General features: G+C 37.5%; 2 protein-coding genes across 9 annotated transcripts in view; both read left to right on the forward strand.

Annotated features, from left to right (window-relative positions):
- The window catches only part of sash1a (SAM and SH3 domain containing 1a), a 292,094-nt gene extending 287,493 nt beyond the window's left edge, over positions 1 to 4,601 (forward strand). For all 7 annotated transcript variants that reach the window (XM_073811407.1, XM_065255958.2, XM_065255959.2 and 4 more), the window contains 2 exons: positions 1,404 to 1,535; positions 1,806 to 4,601. In XM_073811407.1, the coding sequence (XP_073667508.1) occupies positions 1,404 to 1,535; positions 1,806 to 2,069 (396 nt within the window). In that variant the 3' untranslated portion in view covers positions 2,070 to 4,601. The remainder of the gene's footprint in view (positions 1 to 1,403; positions 1,536 to 1,805) is intronic.
- Positions 4,602 to 5,309: 708 nt separating this feature from the next.
- Positions 5,310 to 19,726, forward strand: part of usta (uronyl 2-sulfotransferase a) — a 74,128-nt gene continuing 59,711 nt past the window's right edge. The window contains exon 1 of one of the 2 annotated variants that reach the window (XM_065255954.2): positions 5,310 to 6,582. In XM_065255954.2, coding sequence (XP_065112026.2) covers positions 6,372 to 6,582 — 211 coding nt within the window. In that variant the 5' untranslated portion in view covers positions 5,310 to 6,371. The remainder of the gene's footprint in view (positions 6,583 to 19,726) is intronic. The other variant, XM_065255955.2, reaches the window with a different exon arrangement.

Raw genomic sequence — 19,726 nt, forward strand, 5'->3', positions numbered from 1 at the left:
TTTAGACAAAAAAAATATAATTTAAGTGAATGTGTGCTCAAAACAAGCAAAAAATCTGCCAATGGGGTGACAAGATTTTACTTAAAATAATTGTTTAAGAAAAAAGTAAACTTATTTTGAGACTTTTTCTCACCCTATTGGCAGGTATTTTTGCTTGTTTTAAGCACAAATTCACTTAAATTGTTTATTTTTGTCTAAAAACTACACTGTTTTTCTTAAGTCCTTTTGCTCATCAAGAAAAAGCATGTTTATTTAAGAATTTTTAGATATTTCTACTGAAATCAAGACAAAAATACTAAGTAAGAAAGTCATTTTTTGCAGTGAAGCATTCTGGTAATACTATAAATTGACAGACCTACAGTAGATGTCCAGTTTATTTATTTTTGTTTATTTCACAAAGATGAAATTTTTTTGTTGCATTATTGAGCGTCATTAAAATAGCACTGTTTGCAATATTTTAACCTCCTACGACCTGGTGTGTCCACATATGTGGACATCACAGTTTTTTGTTGTTTGCACCATAATACTTAATTCTGTGTAACTGAAACCTGTTGTACACAAACGTGGACACTACTGCTTCGTGTTCAAAGACAAATATTTGGATATTATATTCATTGGTTCTTCCTAACCCCAAATAGCTGGAAGAAACCTCAAATGCAAACCAAACCAAAAGTCTTAGGAGGTTAAAGGCACATCCAGGAGTCGCCCTTTTTATAGAAAAGTAGGCGTTTGGCATGCTTAGAAGTAAAAAACATCTTGAAAATCAATGTAGGTTCCACACAGGGCGATGTATTACAACAGTTCAAATTTCACATTAAACAAACAATTTAGTCTTACTCGCCTTATTATGCTTTAATTGCCACATAAACTCGTTGCTTGTTTGTGAGTCAACCTCTGTTTCCAAGAGTGCTTGGTCTCCACCAACCGTAAAATCAATTAAATAGCCACATGAAGTAAACTTTATGATCTGATAATTTCTGCTTTTAATCAGAGTCTACAGTTTAAAATGTTGCCCTCCTCAGAGGTCCTGTTGGGTCTTGGCTAGAAGGGATACAGCTACGGCCTAAATCCCATGAAATGTTTGGTTTATGATTAGGTTTGGGGCTAGGATTAGGATAAAAACAGTGCTCATGCGGTGCGCGATTTTGGAGTTTGCTATATTCCTTCTAACCACAACCGTCCTATGGCTTTGATTGAAAATAATACGACATCTGTACTTGAAATTCTTTCCATATTTTCCGAGATTCCAATGAGCAGAGTCTTGTGTCTCTTGAGGGCCAGTACATGCTTGCTTAAGGTTTTTAAACATATTTTCCAATCATCTAAAAGAGGTGCTGACCTCTAGATCTTGTTTTTCTCTCAGGATTTGGCTGATCTCTCTTTTTCTCTTTTCTCCTCTACAGCACGGCCGGTGTGGTATTCCTCAACTCTTAGTACAGCGATATTCGGAGGACTTCCAGCAGCCAGTGAAGGACGTGGCGTCCGGTCTGGATCAGATCAGAGTTAAACAACTGCGCAAGGAGCACCGTATGGCTGTGAGTCACTTGATCATATGCCTGTTCCCTGGAAATCAAACTCGTGACCTCTGTGATGTTAATGGATGGTTTAACCTAAATTATATAGACTAAATGTGACATTTTGTACATAAAATCATCCTAAATAATGTAAACAACTTTCAAAGATTGAAATCAATGAGTGAATTTAAACTATGATTGGTTAAATCTCATAGATTACTTAAGCTATATTTCACAAACAGGGTCACAAAAAAGACAAAGTGCTAATTTAAATATTTATTTTTTCCACAGATTCCTTCAGGAGGTTTGACTGACATGTGTCGAAAGCCAGTGTCTCCTGTTAACTCGAGCTCTGTTTCTGATTGGCTCGTGTCCATCGGAATGCCTATGTATTGTGCCCCTCTATTGGCCGCAGGCTGTGACACGCTGGGTCGCGTGTCATCCTTGAACGAGGCGAGCGCGAGGGAGGCGGGGCTGAAGGAGGAGCATCACATACGTATTCTGCTCAGCGAGGCCCAACTACTCAAAGCCAACAGCAGCACAGTACAGTCATAATACTTACATGACTTCATATATAACTTTTATGAAACTGTACATGCCTGGGGGTTCAAGAGCAACAACTGTCCTAGCTGTTGCATTATATCAAGATACAATTTCTAATATCTGTTATTCCTGGTATACTACATACCTATAATCTCACAGCTGTCTGACGTTTAAAGAAATGACTGAACTGGCTACCTAGGACTGTTACTGAAAGGTTTTCGGCAGAAAAGGTCTGGCCCAAATCGAGAGAAGAAAGCACAGTTGTTTTTATTCAGAGAATTTATGCTTTTGTATGACTTTCAAGACTGTTCTAAACTTCTGGCTTTTTTCATAAAGTGCGAAATTTATTTAGAAAAAAGCAGTAAATGAAAAAAAAGTGTTTTTAGTACTTATCGATGAAGGAGATGAGTATCAAGATGTACGTCACCTGGCCAAAGCGATTTCATTTCATCCAGGTTTTGTTAATATAATGTAACTTTTGTCTCGAAACAGATGTATATTAAATATGTATATCAAAAGATATCTCCTTTGATGAGTCCTGTAAAGGATATGTTTATAACATTCTCATATGCATGATGTTGCCATATGGGGATATTGAGAGTAATGCACATTTTGAATTCAGGCCAATGGTTGGCCATGGTTTTAGCAAGTATGTATCATGTTTATATAAAGTGGGATAAACCATTTCACAAAAAAAAAACATTTGGATGTCTTTTCATGGTCACATTTTAAAAAACACACCGCTTTATACTTCGCTTAACATAATAGCGTATATTCAAAGCACATTTAATCTTCTGACACAAAATATCCAAAAACATGACTTAATATCCTTCAGCTACGGGATATAATGTTTATTAATGCTTACATGAGTTCAATTATATATGTTGCTTTTGTTGTAAATGATATTACTGCACATTATGTACCTCTTATCATATACAAATCTGATGCAACTCATACAGCAGTAATATGCTTGCTGGAGTGACGTGTGTAGTTTTTTTAGTTCATTTGGTTTTGCCCCAGATTGCCTTGCACTTTGATTGGGGTATTAAAAGACATTTATAATTTGTAAAAGCCTAAAGCACACAGTCTAGCCTTAAAAATTTCAAATACAATCTGACAGACTAGAAAACTAGTGACTTAAAAAGACTGGGACAGACATTATGGCTGCATCAGAGATCATCAGTCCAAGCCACTGTTTGAATCATATTATCATTTTATTATTATTATTTTTTTTTTTTTGACTGTTTCCTCCACTGGATTTGATGTTCAGTGATGTCACTTCCATACAATAGCTCTTACGATCACATGCATGTCTCCGAAGCATTGTGCTGTGTTTCCTGTTAGCAGAACTTGTAGTGCAGTTGTATGCGTATGCATGAAAGAAAAGTTACCCAGATATTGTGATTTCCTATTCCAAACTTTTTGTCATGCGTGGGTGTGTGTGTTAACAGTGGGGATGGACAACATATTTCTCACACATCTGGTGTTGGATGTGGGTGTGTTCTCCTCTTCTGAACTGAAATGAGTGTAACACAGCTTTAGCAGACATCTGGTAGCACCATTGCTTGGGCATTCATGTGATGTAATACTGTAAAGCATTATCAACTTTAAATTAAGCACAAAAAAGCAAGTTCCCCCACTTATGCTCAGGCTGTTTTTGATGAAAACGGAAGTGATATTTTTACTACATGCTTCTAAAGATCATTTATGTTTACAAGAGAAGGACACAAAGTAATGCTTCCATTGAGGCCTTTTTTAATAATTGATTTAGGTTCATTAATTTCTCACTTATTTTTATTTATGGGTTTTATATCTCATACCGCTCAGTTTTTAGACTATAACACTCAAAAATATTAAGTTTAACAGAATTAGAAATCAATCGATTCCTTTATATCAGAGTTTAAGCCTCCAGATTTCTATCACTAGAGGTCTTTGGTAACAGTGAGGCTTTTTATGTAGTTCAATTTGAAAAAAATATATCATTAAATGTTACTGTAAAAATGCACTTTATTAAAAAGATTACTTTTTTCCTTAAACGTCTTTTTTATTCCATTGTAAAGAAATAATGAGATTACAAATTTAATTTTGTTTTAAGTGTGTTAGCAAATTTGCATTCAGGTCATTATGTTGAAGATTGAAGTGGACTGTGGTGGTCCCTGACAAAAATGTTGAAGTATTAAATCTTGATAAACATTAATCACTTGTTAAAGAACTAACCAGTTAATATTTCAACTTGATTACATATATGAATGATTAACAGAGGTTGCACATTCTGTATGTAATTGATATTTAAATAACTTATTTTTGATTTCACATCAACTGTAATTATTAGCTGTATTATACATCATAGAGCAATACACTTCCATAAAGTTAGCCAGTGACATGCTTCAATGACCGCTGTAAAATGTATGTATAAAAAATGATTTTATCTGGTTTCAGTTCGCTAATGATCGTCTATAAAGGTTTTGCTTGTGTATTTACAAAAAATGTCCTAAAATATTTGTCACTTTGAGGTGTAATAAAAAGAAATATCCTGGGACTGACTCTGTGTGTGTGTGTGTGTGTGTCTGTATATATGTGCGCACTCTTTTATACATTCATGTTTTAAATCTAAAAGTTAAAAAACTGTGTGATTGCAAAAATTTTTTCTTGATTATTAGACATTACTGTCCATTGTGAGCTTTTTACATGTAGGAAACGCTTTAATCCAAAGCCACATACAACTGTGAGAGAAGCAATAAAATGATCTATCTCAGGGAAACTATATGAAAAGTGCAATACAAAATTACAAAAAAGTACACCTTTGCACTTAAAGGGGTCATATTAGTACCTTTCAAAGAGTTCTGCCACTGCGTGGGACCATTCTTTCTGACCATTTCTTCAGTGTTTGTAAACATCATAATGGCAATACAGTCACCAATATTAATGTTTTGCACTATAATGACAACAATTTAATTTTAATCATAGTTTAGTCAGAAATCCATCCCAATGATGATACTTCTATAATGATCTTTTGATAAAATAATTAAAAACCCTGCTTGAAACCTTTAATTATAAAATAGTACGCAGTTTGAGGTTAAAGAGGAAGCATATGTTGACCCCCTTTCACCTCTTGAGTGAACAATCTGCAGACTTGATTTTATTTCCATTGGGTTTAATAAAGACATTATTTCACTTGATTTCATGCCTCGGTGGAATAAAACGTATTATGTTGCACTATAAAAGCAACCATTGTGAGGCAGACTGGTTTCATAATTTCAACACGTCCTTATACTGACATGGGTGAAAGAGGCAAATGTAGTTGAAATGATGTCAGAGTACATTTAGTTTTAATGAGATATTTATATCTTTGATGTAAAAATAACAGTATAAATTGGAATTTGAAAATGTAGCCTGTGTCATGATTCAGATTGAACTATTTGTTTTAAAAATAAAGCAGGATGAATATAAATAAGAGCTGTCTAGACCAGAATTTTTCAAACTGTGGATCAATGAGAGATGGGTTATGCAAAGTAACGTAGCTGTCGATAAGACAAAAACAGTTTAGTTCAATTAATATCTGGCAATGACAATGGTTTCGATATCTTACCATAAGATATTTTGTTTTTTTGCAATAAGACTTTTATTCACGTGTGGTTTATTTATATAATTTATCTGAAGAATAAGAGCATGAATGTGTTTTCCCCACACCTTAATATTTAAAAATATATTGAACTTGGATGGTCTTGAGATACAGGTAGATTAGGTCCATGTTTCTTAACCAGATTCCAAAGCCACTAGGGGGCCTCAACAAACTTTCAAGGTTGCCTCAAAATCATTTAAAATGAAACAAGCATTGCACTAATCTAAAACTATGAAAACACATTTCTAATTATGCCATGCTCTACATTTTTATTGGGTAAAACCCGAGTATGATGGTTGCAATTATTGTGGACAACAGAGAACCTTAAAAAAAATGTTACAATCTACTGCAGCAGTTTCGTGCTTTCGTGAATCCTCCGCGCGGTGGTGCTAGACGTCACAGCCAGCGCGAGAGCGTTCGCGTCCATCCTGAACTTTTCCTCCAGATTCAGTAATCTGACACCGACACAAACCCCAAAAAGCAGAGGATGGATTCCCAACTTCATTCGCAAAAATAGCTCGGCGAGATCAGACGAGAAAAACCACGGAGACAACGGCCGGCGAAACCCCGACGTCACGCGCGCGCTTAGTAGACCGTGAAGCGGCTTTACTTTTTAAATGTCGACTAAAAAGTTGTTATCTAAAGAGGCGGATGGGTGACGACCATTCTCGGCGCTTCCATGTGAGGAGACGATGAAGCATTACAGCAGCAGTCCCCGTCAAAATCACAGCAGAGAGAGAGACAGCAAAAAGGGACTCTGGTTATCCACATTCGGGCTTCGATTCTCCCTGCGTGATTATGTTTTCTGCATGGCCACGCTGCTGCTCTTCTGCGTGGCTTCACTGGTTTATCAGCTGAACGGAGGACCTCCTAAAGTCCTGCTGGAGATCAGGCAGTATCTCGGTAAGACGCTGCTGTCCAACATTTCCCCCGCGTGTTGGACTTTCTGCTCGTTTCTGTGCTCGTGGACGTGTTTGGGCACGCTTGGGTTTGCGCGTGCTCACGTTTACGCAAAAAATGTCTCTACTGATATTTAAAGTTTATATTGTGAGTTCAGTTAAGGCCATACTAAGAACGACAGCTATATTAGCATCCCCACCAAGCGACGAGTGTGTTATTTATTTTGGGCTCGCGCATTTAAACTGTCATAGTGCGCGAGCCCAAAATAAATATAACATAAGTGGATTTTTATTGGCTGTCAATATTTTATCGTTCATTAGCTGGAAAAATCACTAATGTACCCCAAACGTTATCGTTATAGATATGTTGTGGACTTTTTCCAATTCTCATAATTTATTTAACTTAGACGTTACACATGGGAAAGTATTGTAGTGTACTGTAATATTTACCATAGTAAACTGTTAAACCTTCCTATAGCTTATATTTTCTACAGTACTTTCTAAAATTTATTAATTCACTATAGTTCATATTACATAATACAGTACTGTAATATACCATAATTATTACACTACGATATTGTATATAAATAAAACACGACGTTATCCTACAATATTACAACAGTTTACTATAGTAAATGCTATATACTACAGTATTTATTTTAATGTGGGTATATAGTTATCATCATTGGTGTGAATGGACCTTTATGACGAAGTCTTCTGTAGATGCATAAGTTACTCAGAAGAAAAAAAAGTGTGTATTTATGTCATTCAGTCATTGTCCGTTTGTTATGTCTGAGGTTACTGTTAAACACAAGCGTCTGTCGTGGTTATGTCTGTTATGTGCTGTTTGAGGTAAAGCATGGCTCGTGCTGGCTCTGTATCAAAACAAACCAACAGAGGTCTCATGCTGCATCTCTATGATGGTTTTTCTATCATTTGAGATTGATCAGTATGTTTTAACAGTGGCACCTAAGCTTCTACAGGGGTATTCTTTGTGTGTGTGTTTACCTGGTAATTATCACTTTGTGGGGACCAAATGTCCCCACAAATATATAAATACCGGTATTTTTGTGACCTTGTGGGGACATTTTGAGGTCCCCATGAGGAAACAAGCTTAAAAATCAAACAGAATGATGTTTATTGAAAAGCAAAGGTAGCAGAAAGTTTTCTGTGATGGTTGGGGTTAGGATTTGGGTTAGGGGGAGGGAATAGAATATACAGTTTGTACAGTATAAAAACCATTATGTCTATGGAATGTCCCCACAAAACATGGAGACCAAAATGTGTGTGTGTGTGTGTGTGTTTGAGAGAGAGAGTGCACATGGGACATTATGTGTTGTCAAAGTTTCCATTAGCATGTGTCAGTGTCAGTGAGTGAATGTGTGTAGATTAGTGCTCTGCTCTGTTTTCAATATGATGAACATTAGCAGGCTTTGATTAATCTTTAGTCTATTTTTAATACTTCAAGGCATCTTAAGCTTCAATGAGCTGGACGGCAAAGCTTACTTAGACCCAAAACATCAGAACGAACTGTTTATTGATCGATTACTGTCTGCACGGTAAACAAAATGTGTCTTTAACAGAAAAGTTTACCAAAAAGTTTAAAGGTCACCTGTAATGCGTAATCCGCTTTTACAAGGTGTTTGGACATAATGTGTGTGAACACAACCACCGTACGATGAAAATAATCCACCTGCTCCTTGTTTTTTAATTCCAATTTAACCAAAGCAGTCTTATGAGACATGCCGTTTCGATTTTATTATCAATGTGAGGTCACATTGATAAAGTCCCACCCAGCACCCACTATCAGTCCTGCATTCCCATAGGTTTCACCCTCAGCGATTTGTTCTCCGTCCACTAGATACTATTATCTCAGACTGTATTAATCAGATCTGAAAGCGCTCACTGTCTTTGTAGTGAAGTGAGGAGCTGTAGCTCATTGGTATTTAAAGGTACAGACATTAAACAGCGTGTTTTTGCTCCCACCCAAATAGGGGCATTTTGGAAATGCTATAATAATAAATGATCTGTGGGATATTTTGAGCTGAAACTTAACAGACACATTCTGGGTACACCTACAGTAAGACTAAGGGTGCACTCACACTATTCAAACCAAACCGTGCCCCAGCGCGATTGTCACCCCTCCCTACTCCCCCAGATGCACGCACTCACACTGTACTTTTATCGATCCGAGCCCGAGCACGCTTTTGTCATTAAGATGCGATTGTTTTGAAAAAAGGAGGAAGTAAAGCGCTCACCTTCATCAGTCCAACATCCCAGTTAAAGAGGGAACAGTACTCTTGGTTCGGGCAAATATTCCGAGCTCGAAGCTCACCCCTCAGAAAGCACACCAAATATGCTTTACTTCGTATTTGATTACATGTTAATGCAAACTTCTGAAACTGCCATAGTTCTCAGTCGACCTCTTATTGGCTATTTGCATGGCCATTTGCATGGCATGACAGTTTGACAGTGCCTGCTCATTGTTCTCTTTTGGGACCATGTCAGGGGCAGTAAAATACAGATGTTTGTGTGAACTGCACCTTCATTCAAACAGACTGATGTGTGAGGTGTTGAAACTCTTGAAGTACGCTTCAGATTTTTCCAAGTAGCTGCTAACTTGAAAAGATTCTCGTCTGGGCCACGTTCAAATGTCATCTGCTCAAGACAAACTCTTTACCCTTCAGCACTTTCCCATGAATGGCTACGGTTGTCAGTTAGCTACTAAACGCTGAAGTACACAAAGCATCCTTGACCACAGTGAGGTACCCTGACTATAGAGAGATCAGGATATCTGCATGTTTTAAACGTTCACCTTTTTTGTACCACCGAATGGATTTTGGTGTGAGGGTGAGTAAATGTTTAGGGGAACTATTCCTGTAAATGTTCAACAAACAGCTGACTCCACACATCCACTGCCAGTACTGAAAATCCACTGCAGGTTTGTCTAACCACAAAGCCACAAAATTAGGCATTGCAAGTATATACATGGCAGGCTTTTTGTTGCTGAATAGTTGTAGTAGGATATTTTGGATGTAGATGAAGAGGAACAAGGGATACGACTGAGTGAACAGCGGATCTGTGAAAAGCCAGGGATGTGCAACACTCATTGTAGGGAAAATCCATTTCCCCCTCTCTTTCTCTCTTTCCCTCTCTCATAGCTAAAGGATGAGTGCCAGTTCTATTTACTTTTAAGGGCAGGTGTTACTTTTGGCTAGCTTGTGATTTAGTGTGTATACCAGGTGAACATGCGTGTGTTAAATCACTGACCGCTGGATGCTGGGCAAGTACACTGTTGTTGTGTTGCATAAATTGTAGAGTCTATTTATGTGCACACGTTTATATATTGAACGCTGTGTTATCTTTGGGAATCTTCAGCACACCGAAAGAGAGAGCGTGTCCGCCTTTGATGTGATACTCGGATACAGTGAATTTGAATTGCACATGTTTGTGTCGCTGTCCAAATAGTGTTTACTGTATGGTAGTTTTGTGTAGTTGGTCTTAGAGTTTTGTGTATGAGTAATAGAGGGTCATAGAAACTTTGGGTGTGTGGGTGTCATTAATCATAGGATGGTGCCACTGCCATGTCTGTCAGACCCTATTGGACGAGTAAATGACACATCATTACATGCCCACACTCACTTGAAAAGGCTTTGAGAAGCACACAAGTGATCCATCAAAACTTTTTTATCTGACAAAGTTGCTGCCTGATTCGCACACGTGCTCATTTAGGTGATGCAGGTTCGAATCTGGTGTGCAACGCGACACGGTTGCATTGCCCCCTCTTTTGCACATTTACAGTACGTTTAGGCATATGGCAGATGCTTTCAATTCAAAGTGGCTGACTAAAGTGAGGAAAGCACACAACAGTGATTCATCCTAGGTGGGCAGTAATATGAGAAGTGCGAATCGCAAAACAAAGCCTCAACTCATTTTTAGAGACAATACCTATTGGAAGAGGAAGAGAGATAAAAGATTTGAATCAGTTTGCACTTTAATTTGAACCCTGTGTTTGGGTCTGTATTTGCGTATAGCACAAATATTATATTAAAAAATAAAGATTTGGTTGGTTTGTGTACTTACATAATCCCAAATGTTTCCAACAGTATTTGAATCCAGAGAAATTAGCAATTTATAAAAGTTCAGTGTCTCTCCCTTGTCATCTGTCAGTCAGTGGCATCATGTCTGCATTATCCACGGTTTCTGCTTTTATTGGTTGCACAGAACAATCAGCGCATGGCATTGGTGTATCGCGATAGCAATTACGAAAGCTGTACTGTTGAGTCGCTCTTGCAATACTCTCGCAGTGTCATATTTTATTTCATTAATCATCCATAAACATGATTTGTGAATCCTGTTGGATAAATCTACACTGGCATTAAAGGCGAAGACTACAACTCCCATCATTCCACGCTTTGTCACAGCGTCATTAACAGTGCTGGGTATTGCGACTAATTTGGAGATTCAAGTCTTTTTTTATAGAGATGCACCGAATGTTTGGCAACCGAACAAGTGAAAAGACCAAATACATTTTTGTGAATAGTGAGGTCTTTGATGATGCGATAACATTAACCAGCGCAGCATGATAGACGGTCAAATGCAACAAACTGTGCATCCCTACTTTTTTATATAGTTTTACTTCTATTTCAACAACAAATATCAATATTTCATAAAAATGTTTTATTTTTCAAAGTTTCCTTTAAGACTTGTAATGCACAGATGAAACATGAACCCAGTATTTGCACACTGTCTGAAGCCTTAAAATGCGGCTTTCCTGCGCGCGCGCTTCGAAAATGTGCGTTGAAATCTGCTTTACATTGCAGTAGAGAACGGTGACGACTTTTTCGAGGGTGCACGATGCAAAGTCATCACAATATGTATGTAGCCCATCATGTGTGTGGTTTGTAATTTCAAAATATGTGTTCGGCGCATCGAGTGAACCTATGTGCATCTCGTGTCTTGTCAAAATGAGTGCCTGCTGCAGATGCGTCTAAAGGGTTTATGATAAAAAAGATGCTCGCGTTTTCCAGATACTCGCATAATCTCATGTGTAGTCAAAGTTTACTGTTAAGGGATTGTCTTGGGAGTATTTTGTGAACGTGAGCGTCTCTTTTACCATAAACGGTTTTGACGCGTGTGCAGCAGGCACTTATTTTGACAAAACACGCAATGCACATGGTTCACCTGACGCAACAAACACATATTTTAAAAACACGAGCAATCCACCACATATTTTGAATTTGCGCCCCTCTGAAATGCAGTCACGAGCCGCCTGCCACTGTTAAGTTGTCTTTGCTATATTTAAATTCGCAAGGCCTAAAAGACGTGCAAATGATAAACTTTAGTGGCAATGTAGCATTTGCCCATGTAGGCAAGTTCTGTCAACTGTCATGAGCATCGTTCACGCTTGCCTCAAGCCATCGGGCACTCCTAACAAGCCCTGGCTAAATCAATATTTTTTTTAACCCAGCCCTATTCATCAAGCTACACCTTTGTAATTATTTTGCGATCCCTTTTGGCAAACTGACATATTGTGCCTTTAACAAACCCACCCTGTCTTTCTGAATCTGTTTCATTCCAATCGTTTTTTTTTTTACTTTCAGCCTGTATTGCTACAACAGGGCTGTTGTGTGACGTTTAAACTTCGTGACAAATGGCCTGTGAACACACGGCACACGCTGCATAGGTCAGTGTGTTTAAGAGCAGTTAGATCAACTAGATTAGTTAAAGGAAAGAATAAAAAAGTGAAGGGAAGCTTTAGAAGCTGAAGTTAAGCACAGCTGCCCGCGCATGATCGTCACATTGGAACAATTACACACATGTTTGATGAAGAGTGAGATTTGGGCTGCTGAATGCACACATTCCCCACATTACAGTCAAAAACAAACACAATCCCCATAGAAACACATTCTCTTCCTTTACAGCATCTGCTGTTTGTAATACCAAATAATAGGATGTGTGAACAATGAAATATAAAAACACAAACGCATGCACAATCCTCATTTACCGTATTTTCTGGACTATAAGTCGCACTTTTTTCATCGTTTGTCGGGTCCTGGAACTTAAGTTCAGGTGCGACTTAACTGCACAGTGATTTCGACCTTTGCTCTCTGCAGAGTTCCTTTCATGTATGTGTGGGTTTTGGCAGGTCCCATCTCTGCACTCTTAAGCTGGCTGTTTTGCCATTTCCAGTGGCCGACAGAGGATTTTTTTTATTTAGTCGTTTCGCTCACCCCAGACTGACAGATTTACTCTAAAACTTGCTGACCGGCGACTGCAGGTGGAAGTTTTTCAGCAGAAACAGACAGGAAATGAGTATGCTGAGCTGTCAGTCATTCTTTACTGGCCTTTAAATGTAAATAGTGTTAGTTGTTGAAGTGAGAAGGGTTGCCAGATTGTGGATTTGTTTATGAGTTTTTAAATCCCACTTTACTGAATGGTAACCTATGAAAGTGGAAAAACAGAAAGTTTATGGACTCTAACGTGGCTGGACAGCAAACAATGCAAGATCTATGATTTGACGTTTTGAACATTTCCGTGAAATATGTGCATAGACTGAGGGGAGGCAAAAGTGTTTTCCTGAGTTTTTGACCAGGACAAATATCCTTTGTAAGATGAGAGTTGTTTTACTTTCTCTTTCATTCTGTCGGTTTGACAAACACACAGTCTTTCTTTCTTTATTTTAAAGTGCACCTACTGTATTATGCCTATTTTTACAAGATGTAATATAAGTCTCAGGTGTGCCCAGAATTTGTCCTTAAGTTTTAGCTCAAAATACACCACAGATCATTTTTTAAATGTATGTCCAAAATGCCCCTATTTCGATTGGGTGGAAGCAAAAAAACGCTGTTTTTATGTGTGTACCTTTAAATGCAAAGAGCTACAGCTCCTTACGTATATTTAGTCGCATTATGTGCTAACAAACATTTAAAAAAGTTTATGGGTATATTAATTAACCATGTGTGATATCACATTAACAAGAGAATCAAAACAGCATCTCTACTAAGACTGCTTTGGTTTAAAGGGGTATTAAAAAAAAAGGAGAGGGTGGATTTGTTTAATTGCAGGGTTGTTGTGTTCACACACTGCCAACAAACATTTATGTCCAGACACCTTGTTAAAGTGGAATTTGTATAATATGTGCCCTTTAATACTTTTATTTAAATGTTTAAATGTAATAATATTCTATATTGCTATAGAGTATTCACTTTAGGAAAGAGATCTTCAATAAGGGATACCACAGCGGTCCACCACTATTCTGTATGCTGTTGAAAAATATTTAATCTCATTATAACAAATGTAGTAGATTGTTTACTTTTTATTTGCAGTCTCCTTCCCAAACCACAAAATTAGATCAATTACAGCATTTAATGAATAATGAAACCCCACATCAATAAACAAATGATCCTCCAGGACCAATAAAGAGCCATTTTAAATTATAATCTCTAATTCAAGCAATTTTTTTTAATGGAGACTTTATACTTTATTGACAAGCAATTGATTTGCCTTAATAAATACATTAAATTAAGGGAAATGCTAATACATTTATTGACACACTGAGGAAAAACTACAAGCAAAAGAGTGGATTATATGATTATATGATGGATATGACTCATTTTAGAAGAATTCCTAAACTAATTTCCTCCTGTGCATTGAGTTCGGCAAGGACAGTCGCATATTTTGGCAGTGATCTGTCAGTCAGGATCTTCTGGGTGAGGGGAATATGCTAGGTGTGGTATTTCACATCTGCACACGTTCCTTCTCAGAGATGAACATCTCACAAATCTGTAAAAACACATTTCAAACTGTGATTCCCCACCCTTGAGCCAGATGTTGAGGAAGATGTGTTAGACTTATTAATTATAATAATATTGCATTAAATGACATGCAGAACAAGGCAATACTACAGCAAAATGTATAAGCTTGTGCCTTTTGCGTGACCTGGTTCCCTTGCGAAAGGTTGATGAGGGCACAGCTGGCCCGGCACTGAATTGTGGGTGGCACACTCAGTGGTACTTTGGGTGGGGCGCAGTTTGTCAGTGCCAATAACATCGCCATTGAGGAGCATTCTTGAAAACTTGCTGGGTTGAAATAGTAATCCATTCCATAAGTTCAAAGTCATTTTCTGCCCCCAGGAACTTCAGTTAGAAAGGTCCTTTGTGTTTTGTTGTGTCATCTGTTTTTGGTCAGCGGGTTTTGTTGTTTTCTCCTAGGTGATTTTTTTCCCTAAGGAGCATTTAGATTAACAAATTGCATTTTGTAAGGTCGTTGATCTTCCCAGTAAAAATCACAACATAATGGAGAACATTGCACAAGAAGTCATCTTTCTTAGATCTGCTAGCTTCATCCTGAGATCTGCTTTCATTGATGCTGTTTGAGTGACATCTGTTTACTTTATTCATTTACATTACATCATGGAGTAGACATCTTTCTATGTTAGCATTGTTCATTAATTGTTCATTAATATCATAATGATGAAGAAGTGTTCAGGCGTATAACTCTAACTTGTTTGCATTGGCAAATTTGCAAGCCAACTCTGTTCGACTAATCTACTGCTTGTGACAGAACAGAAGTGCACGCTCCAAAATAGTAACCTTAAATATATGCTGGGCAGAAAGGCAGCCATGCCCGACTCGTTGTGTGTAACCGCTTGTGCGCTTGTCGGGTGAGGCGTACGTGTCTGTGTTTGTGTTGTGTGCTGAGCTTTCATGTTTTACGCAGGACGAGCTATGTAAGCAGCAAGTTGGCATCTTTTCATGTTCAGAGTCATTTGGTTCAATCAATATTGTCAGTTTTCCTAATGCCACACTGAGCAAGCGTTTGCTTAGTCTACACTTAAAGGGATAATCATCATTTATTTACCTGTTAAAGTTGAATAGCTGTCTATGGAACACAAAAATAAATGTTAGTGACTTTCAAACGTCACTGCATGTGAAAATATAAAGCAGTGTCAACATTATCATGTGTTCTGTGGAAGAATAAAAGTCGTATGTTTAAAATGACATAAATGTTGTCCGAATTATTAACCCTCATCCTCATTATTACATAATCAGCTCTAAACCTTAAAATCTGGTTGAGTTTTCCTAGATATTTCAGGAAGCTTAGGAGTTGTACAGCTAACATTGTTCATTGTGCTTTGTATCTAGTTGCCAGAATGTTTGGATATCAACGTGTACCCCATAAAGTGAGTAATTTTGTTTAAAAATAATCTGCTTAAATGCAAATAAAAAGGCATTTACCACCATATGGTTTATATTAAGGCCAGTGTCACCACAAAGTCAAAAGTCTTGAATTACATGATGATGAGTTATTCTTTATAAAGGATGGAGCTCGTATAAGATGACTCAGAGATGGGCAAGCAAGATTTTGGTATTTTTTAGCCATCTGATATGAATCAGTTGTGCGAATGTGTACTCAGACAAATATTGTACAAATAGACAAACCACAAGATAGTGTTAGGCTACATCTTATCACATGTAATGATCTTGCTTCCTGTCTTAAAACTCAAAAGTTGCACAAGCATGGGGTTGCAGATCACAGGCAGGGAGAGCAAGTGGATTTTATTTAGCATTATTTCTGGTAAGACTGTATGGGCAAGTGAAGTCATAAATGTTAATGTAGTTTGTAAATTTAACAAACCTGGACTAAGACACAGGGTCTACAAAGAGCAAAACTCCACTAAGGTGCCTGTGGATTGCTGCCTGGCTTCCATTACTTTGTGTATAGCACACTTACTGTTTATTCCCACAGGACGGTCCAGTTTGTGTTTGTTTATCACCATTATGATGTGTGTTCGCCCTTTTAATATAGTAAACCCTATTGAAATCAGTTTACATTCCATCACGCTTGAAAATCCTGGCTTTATCCCTTTACACAAGTTAAAATAAATTGTCAAGTCAAATATGTGACCCTGGATCACAAAAGCAGTCATCAGGGTCAATTTTTATTTTTTAAATTAAGATTTCTACATCATCTGAAAGTTGAATAAATAAGCTGACATTGATGAATGTTTTGTTAGGACAGAGCAATATTTGCCAGAGATGCAACAAGAAAATCTGGAATCTGAGGGTGCAAAAAATCAAAATATTGAGAAAATCGCCAAGTTGTCCAAATGAAGTCCTTAGCAAAAGCATCCACTCACAAAGATAAAGTTTTGATATATTTACGGTAGGAAATTTACAAAATATCTTCATGGAACATGATCTTTACATTATATTCTAATGATTATTTGGTACAAAATGATTATTTAGTGCAAATGCGCATTTTCTCAATGAATGAATTTGAATGAATCACGGTGAAATGCCGCCACATCCAAAAGCCAGAGGGCGCTCTCGTGTAGAAATGACATTTGTGCCACAAAAGTAGTATTACAAACGCTATTCCAGGAAATGTCTAAAGGGGTATTTATTAGGGCTGGGTATCGATTCAGATGTTCCAGATCGATTCGATTTCGATTCACAAGCTATCGATTCGATTCCGATTCTCGATTACATTTTCAGGGCTCCAGACTGCCCCCGAATGGTGGCATTTTGCCCCTTAAATTTGAGAGTGTGCCACTGAATTTTACATCCAGTCGCACATGTGCAACCAGTAAATTTGACCTTTTTTTCCAAAAGTGCACAATAAAATGTGACACTGAATTTGAAACAGCACATTGTAATTTCTGCATCTATCATCAAGTATTTATTAGTAATACAGTGGAAATTAGTGGAAATGTGAATATTTGGTTAGCATGTTGATTTACGGTGTGTGTGCCCCTAAATTTTCTGGTTGCGCCCCTAAAATTTTCAGTTGGGGGCCACTGTGCAGTGAAAAAAGTAAGTCTGGAGCCGTGCATGAAACAGAGAATTGAAGCCTTGCGATTCAGAATCGATTTCAGGTCTTTTTAATGGGGAACGCAATGTATCGTCACAGCCCTAATTTTGACCCATACAATGTATTGCTGGCTATTGCTACAAATATTCCCATGCGATTCCAAGGCGGGGTTCATGATTTTTGAAAAACACTATGGAAAAGGGAGTCAGGCCGAGTACCAAAACACACTTGTAGCCAATCAGCAGTAAGGGGCGTGTCTACTAATCGACATCGTTGCCTGGGTTGCAACATTGGCTTTCAGTGATCATGCACCCTAAGACTGGTTAAGAATGTTGCATTGTTAAAAAGCAGTTTTATATGAAGGATGAAGAAAATGATTAAATAGATTATATTATTATTTCACATCTATTGCTCTATCTAATACAGAAAATCAATACAATGTGATAAGAAGTTCGCTTCACACACGTGGCATACCCAGTTCCCAGAGAGTGCACACACAAACTTTGTGGAGACAAATAACATGCTGTGCTCGCATGCCAAACTCAACAAAATTATATTAACAAAGAAACTTTTTCATGGAAGAACAAAATGTGATGCCAGATATACTTGTTATTATACCTGGGGGACCTGCCCAGGCAAAGTCAGTGTATAGGAAACAATGCATAATAATACAGTAAACAGCAGTGTATGGAGAATGAAGCAGTTATGTTTCTGTCAAACCAGTGAAGTTATGCCTAAAGGAGCAGGTCAACTTAAAATTTTATGTTTTTTTTTTCTATCATAAAGCACAAAAGGATGTGCGGTAGAAAGTAAGTCAGCCACCTTTTTGGTGCCCCAAGTAGCATTTACTGCTATTTCATATGAGCTTCATCATCCGTGTTTGATTTGTGTCATGTGAGGCTGTGTGTATGTGTGGGTGCACGTTTGGACCTCTTATCCAGATTACAAGACCAAAGCTCCTATCAGTTTCTTTATTTGTGCATGCACCTTTGCATTTCATTTTTTATGAACATAGCCATAGATGAATATTGCATTAAGAATAATTAAAAACCAACAAGCATTATAGCACCACAAGTGTTGTGTTCTGAATGTTTGTGCTGTATCAAAAAAAAAAAAGATTTTAAAAAATAGTTAAAAGTGTCTCCTGAATGCGCCTGTACTTTGACTATTTGAAAGAAAACATAAGGCTCTTTAATCTTGTACTGCTGTTTTGAGGGCTGATGCTGTGCCACTCTAAAAATAGCTGTGTACTTGTTGACACAAATTACAAGATATTACTGATAATGATGGCATTCTCAAGCCCCAAATTTAAAATGCCACTCTTTACAGTCATAGCCTTGTGGGCAGAGCTACAAAACATTGGGTGGTAGAGATGCAAGGCAGCCCAAGTTAAAGTCTCAAGTTATTGTCAACCTTTTTTCCTCTTTTCTCCGCTGTCACTTCTTGTCTCCACGTACTTGCTAACATGAAAATAAGACCCTTTTTGCCATGTTCGCATATACAGTAGCTATTGCTGAGCTTTACATGAAAAATTAAATGTTGTGAAAAAATAAGTCTGCCATTATAGTTTTCATGTTCGATCATTGCTTTCATTTTCCAGTACTCATGTCCAAATAATTAAGCTGTTTTTTTTGTTAAACATATTTCTGTAATAAACTCTAGTGTGATCCTACCAAGTTGGTGTGTAATGAACTTACAGAAGTCTATGAAAATGTGGAAACATTTAGCAATGTATCATATTATGTACTTAGGATTTATGCACGCTGAAAACTTTGGACTCCTGGCTTGCACACAACAGAAAAAAAATGATGATTACTGAACCTGGCAATTTAAACAAACCAGACAATATTATGAGTTAAGAAAAATATAGAAAGCAGGATGGGGTGACAGATTCTTCTAGACGTAAGGAAATTCTGCCATGATTGAGAACATTTAGTTTTTTCCAATGTTTATACAATGTCTTCCCAACGTGTGTCTGTTTTTTCCACTGTTCACCTCCACTGTTTTTTCTCTTCACCTCTTCATATGATCTTTAGATTCACTGATGTGGTGCATAATTCAAAACAACATGTCTGTCAACAGGCACACAGCAAATAGTATATGTGCTTTTACATCTCCCTCTCTGTAAAAAAGATTTTTATAGGCCCTTAATAACTTCTCAATTAAATATTACCATGTCCTCCCTAACAGTGGCTAGACATGAAAGAGGAGTTTCAGATCTCAAACCACCCACAGCAAGTCTCATCTCCAAAACCGTAGGCAGTTTTGCTCTTTGTTTTGACTTATCAGGGCTTTAGACTTTTAATCTGGGGCTGTAAAGATGCCAAGTAAGA

The sequence above is a fragment of the Paramisgurnus dabryanus genome, chromosome 12 (genome assembly GCF_030506205.2).
Source record: "Paramisgurnus dabryanus chromosome 12, PD_genome_1.1, whole genome shotgun sequence".
Taxonomy (NCBI): domain Eukaryota; kingdom Metazoa; phylum Chordata; class Actinopteri; order Cypriniformes; family Cobitidae; genus Paramisgurnus; species Paramisgurnus dabryanus.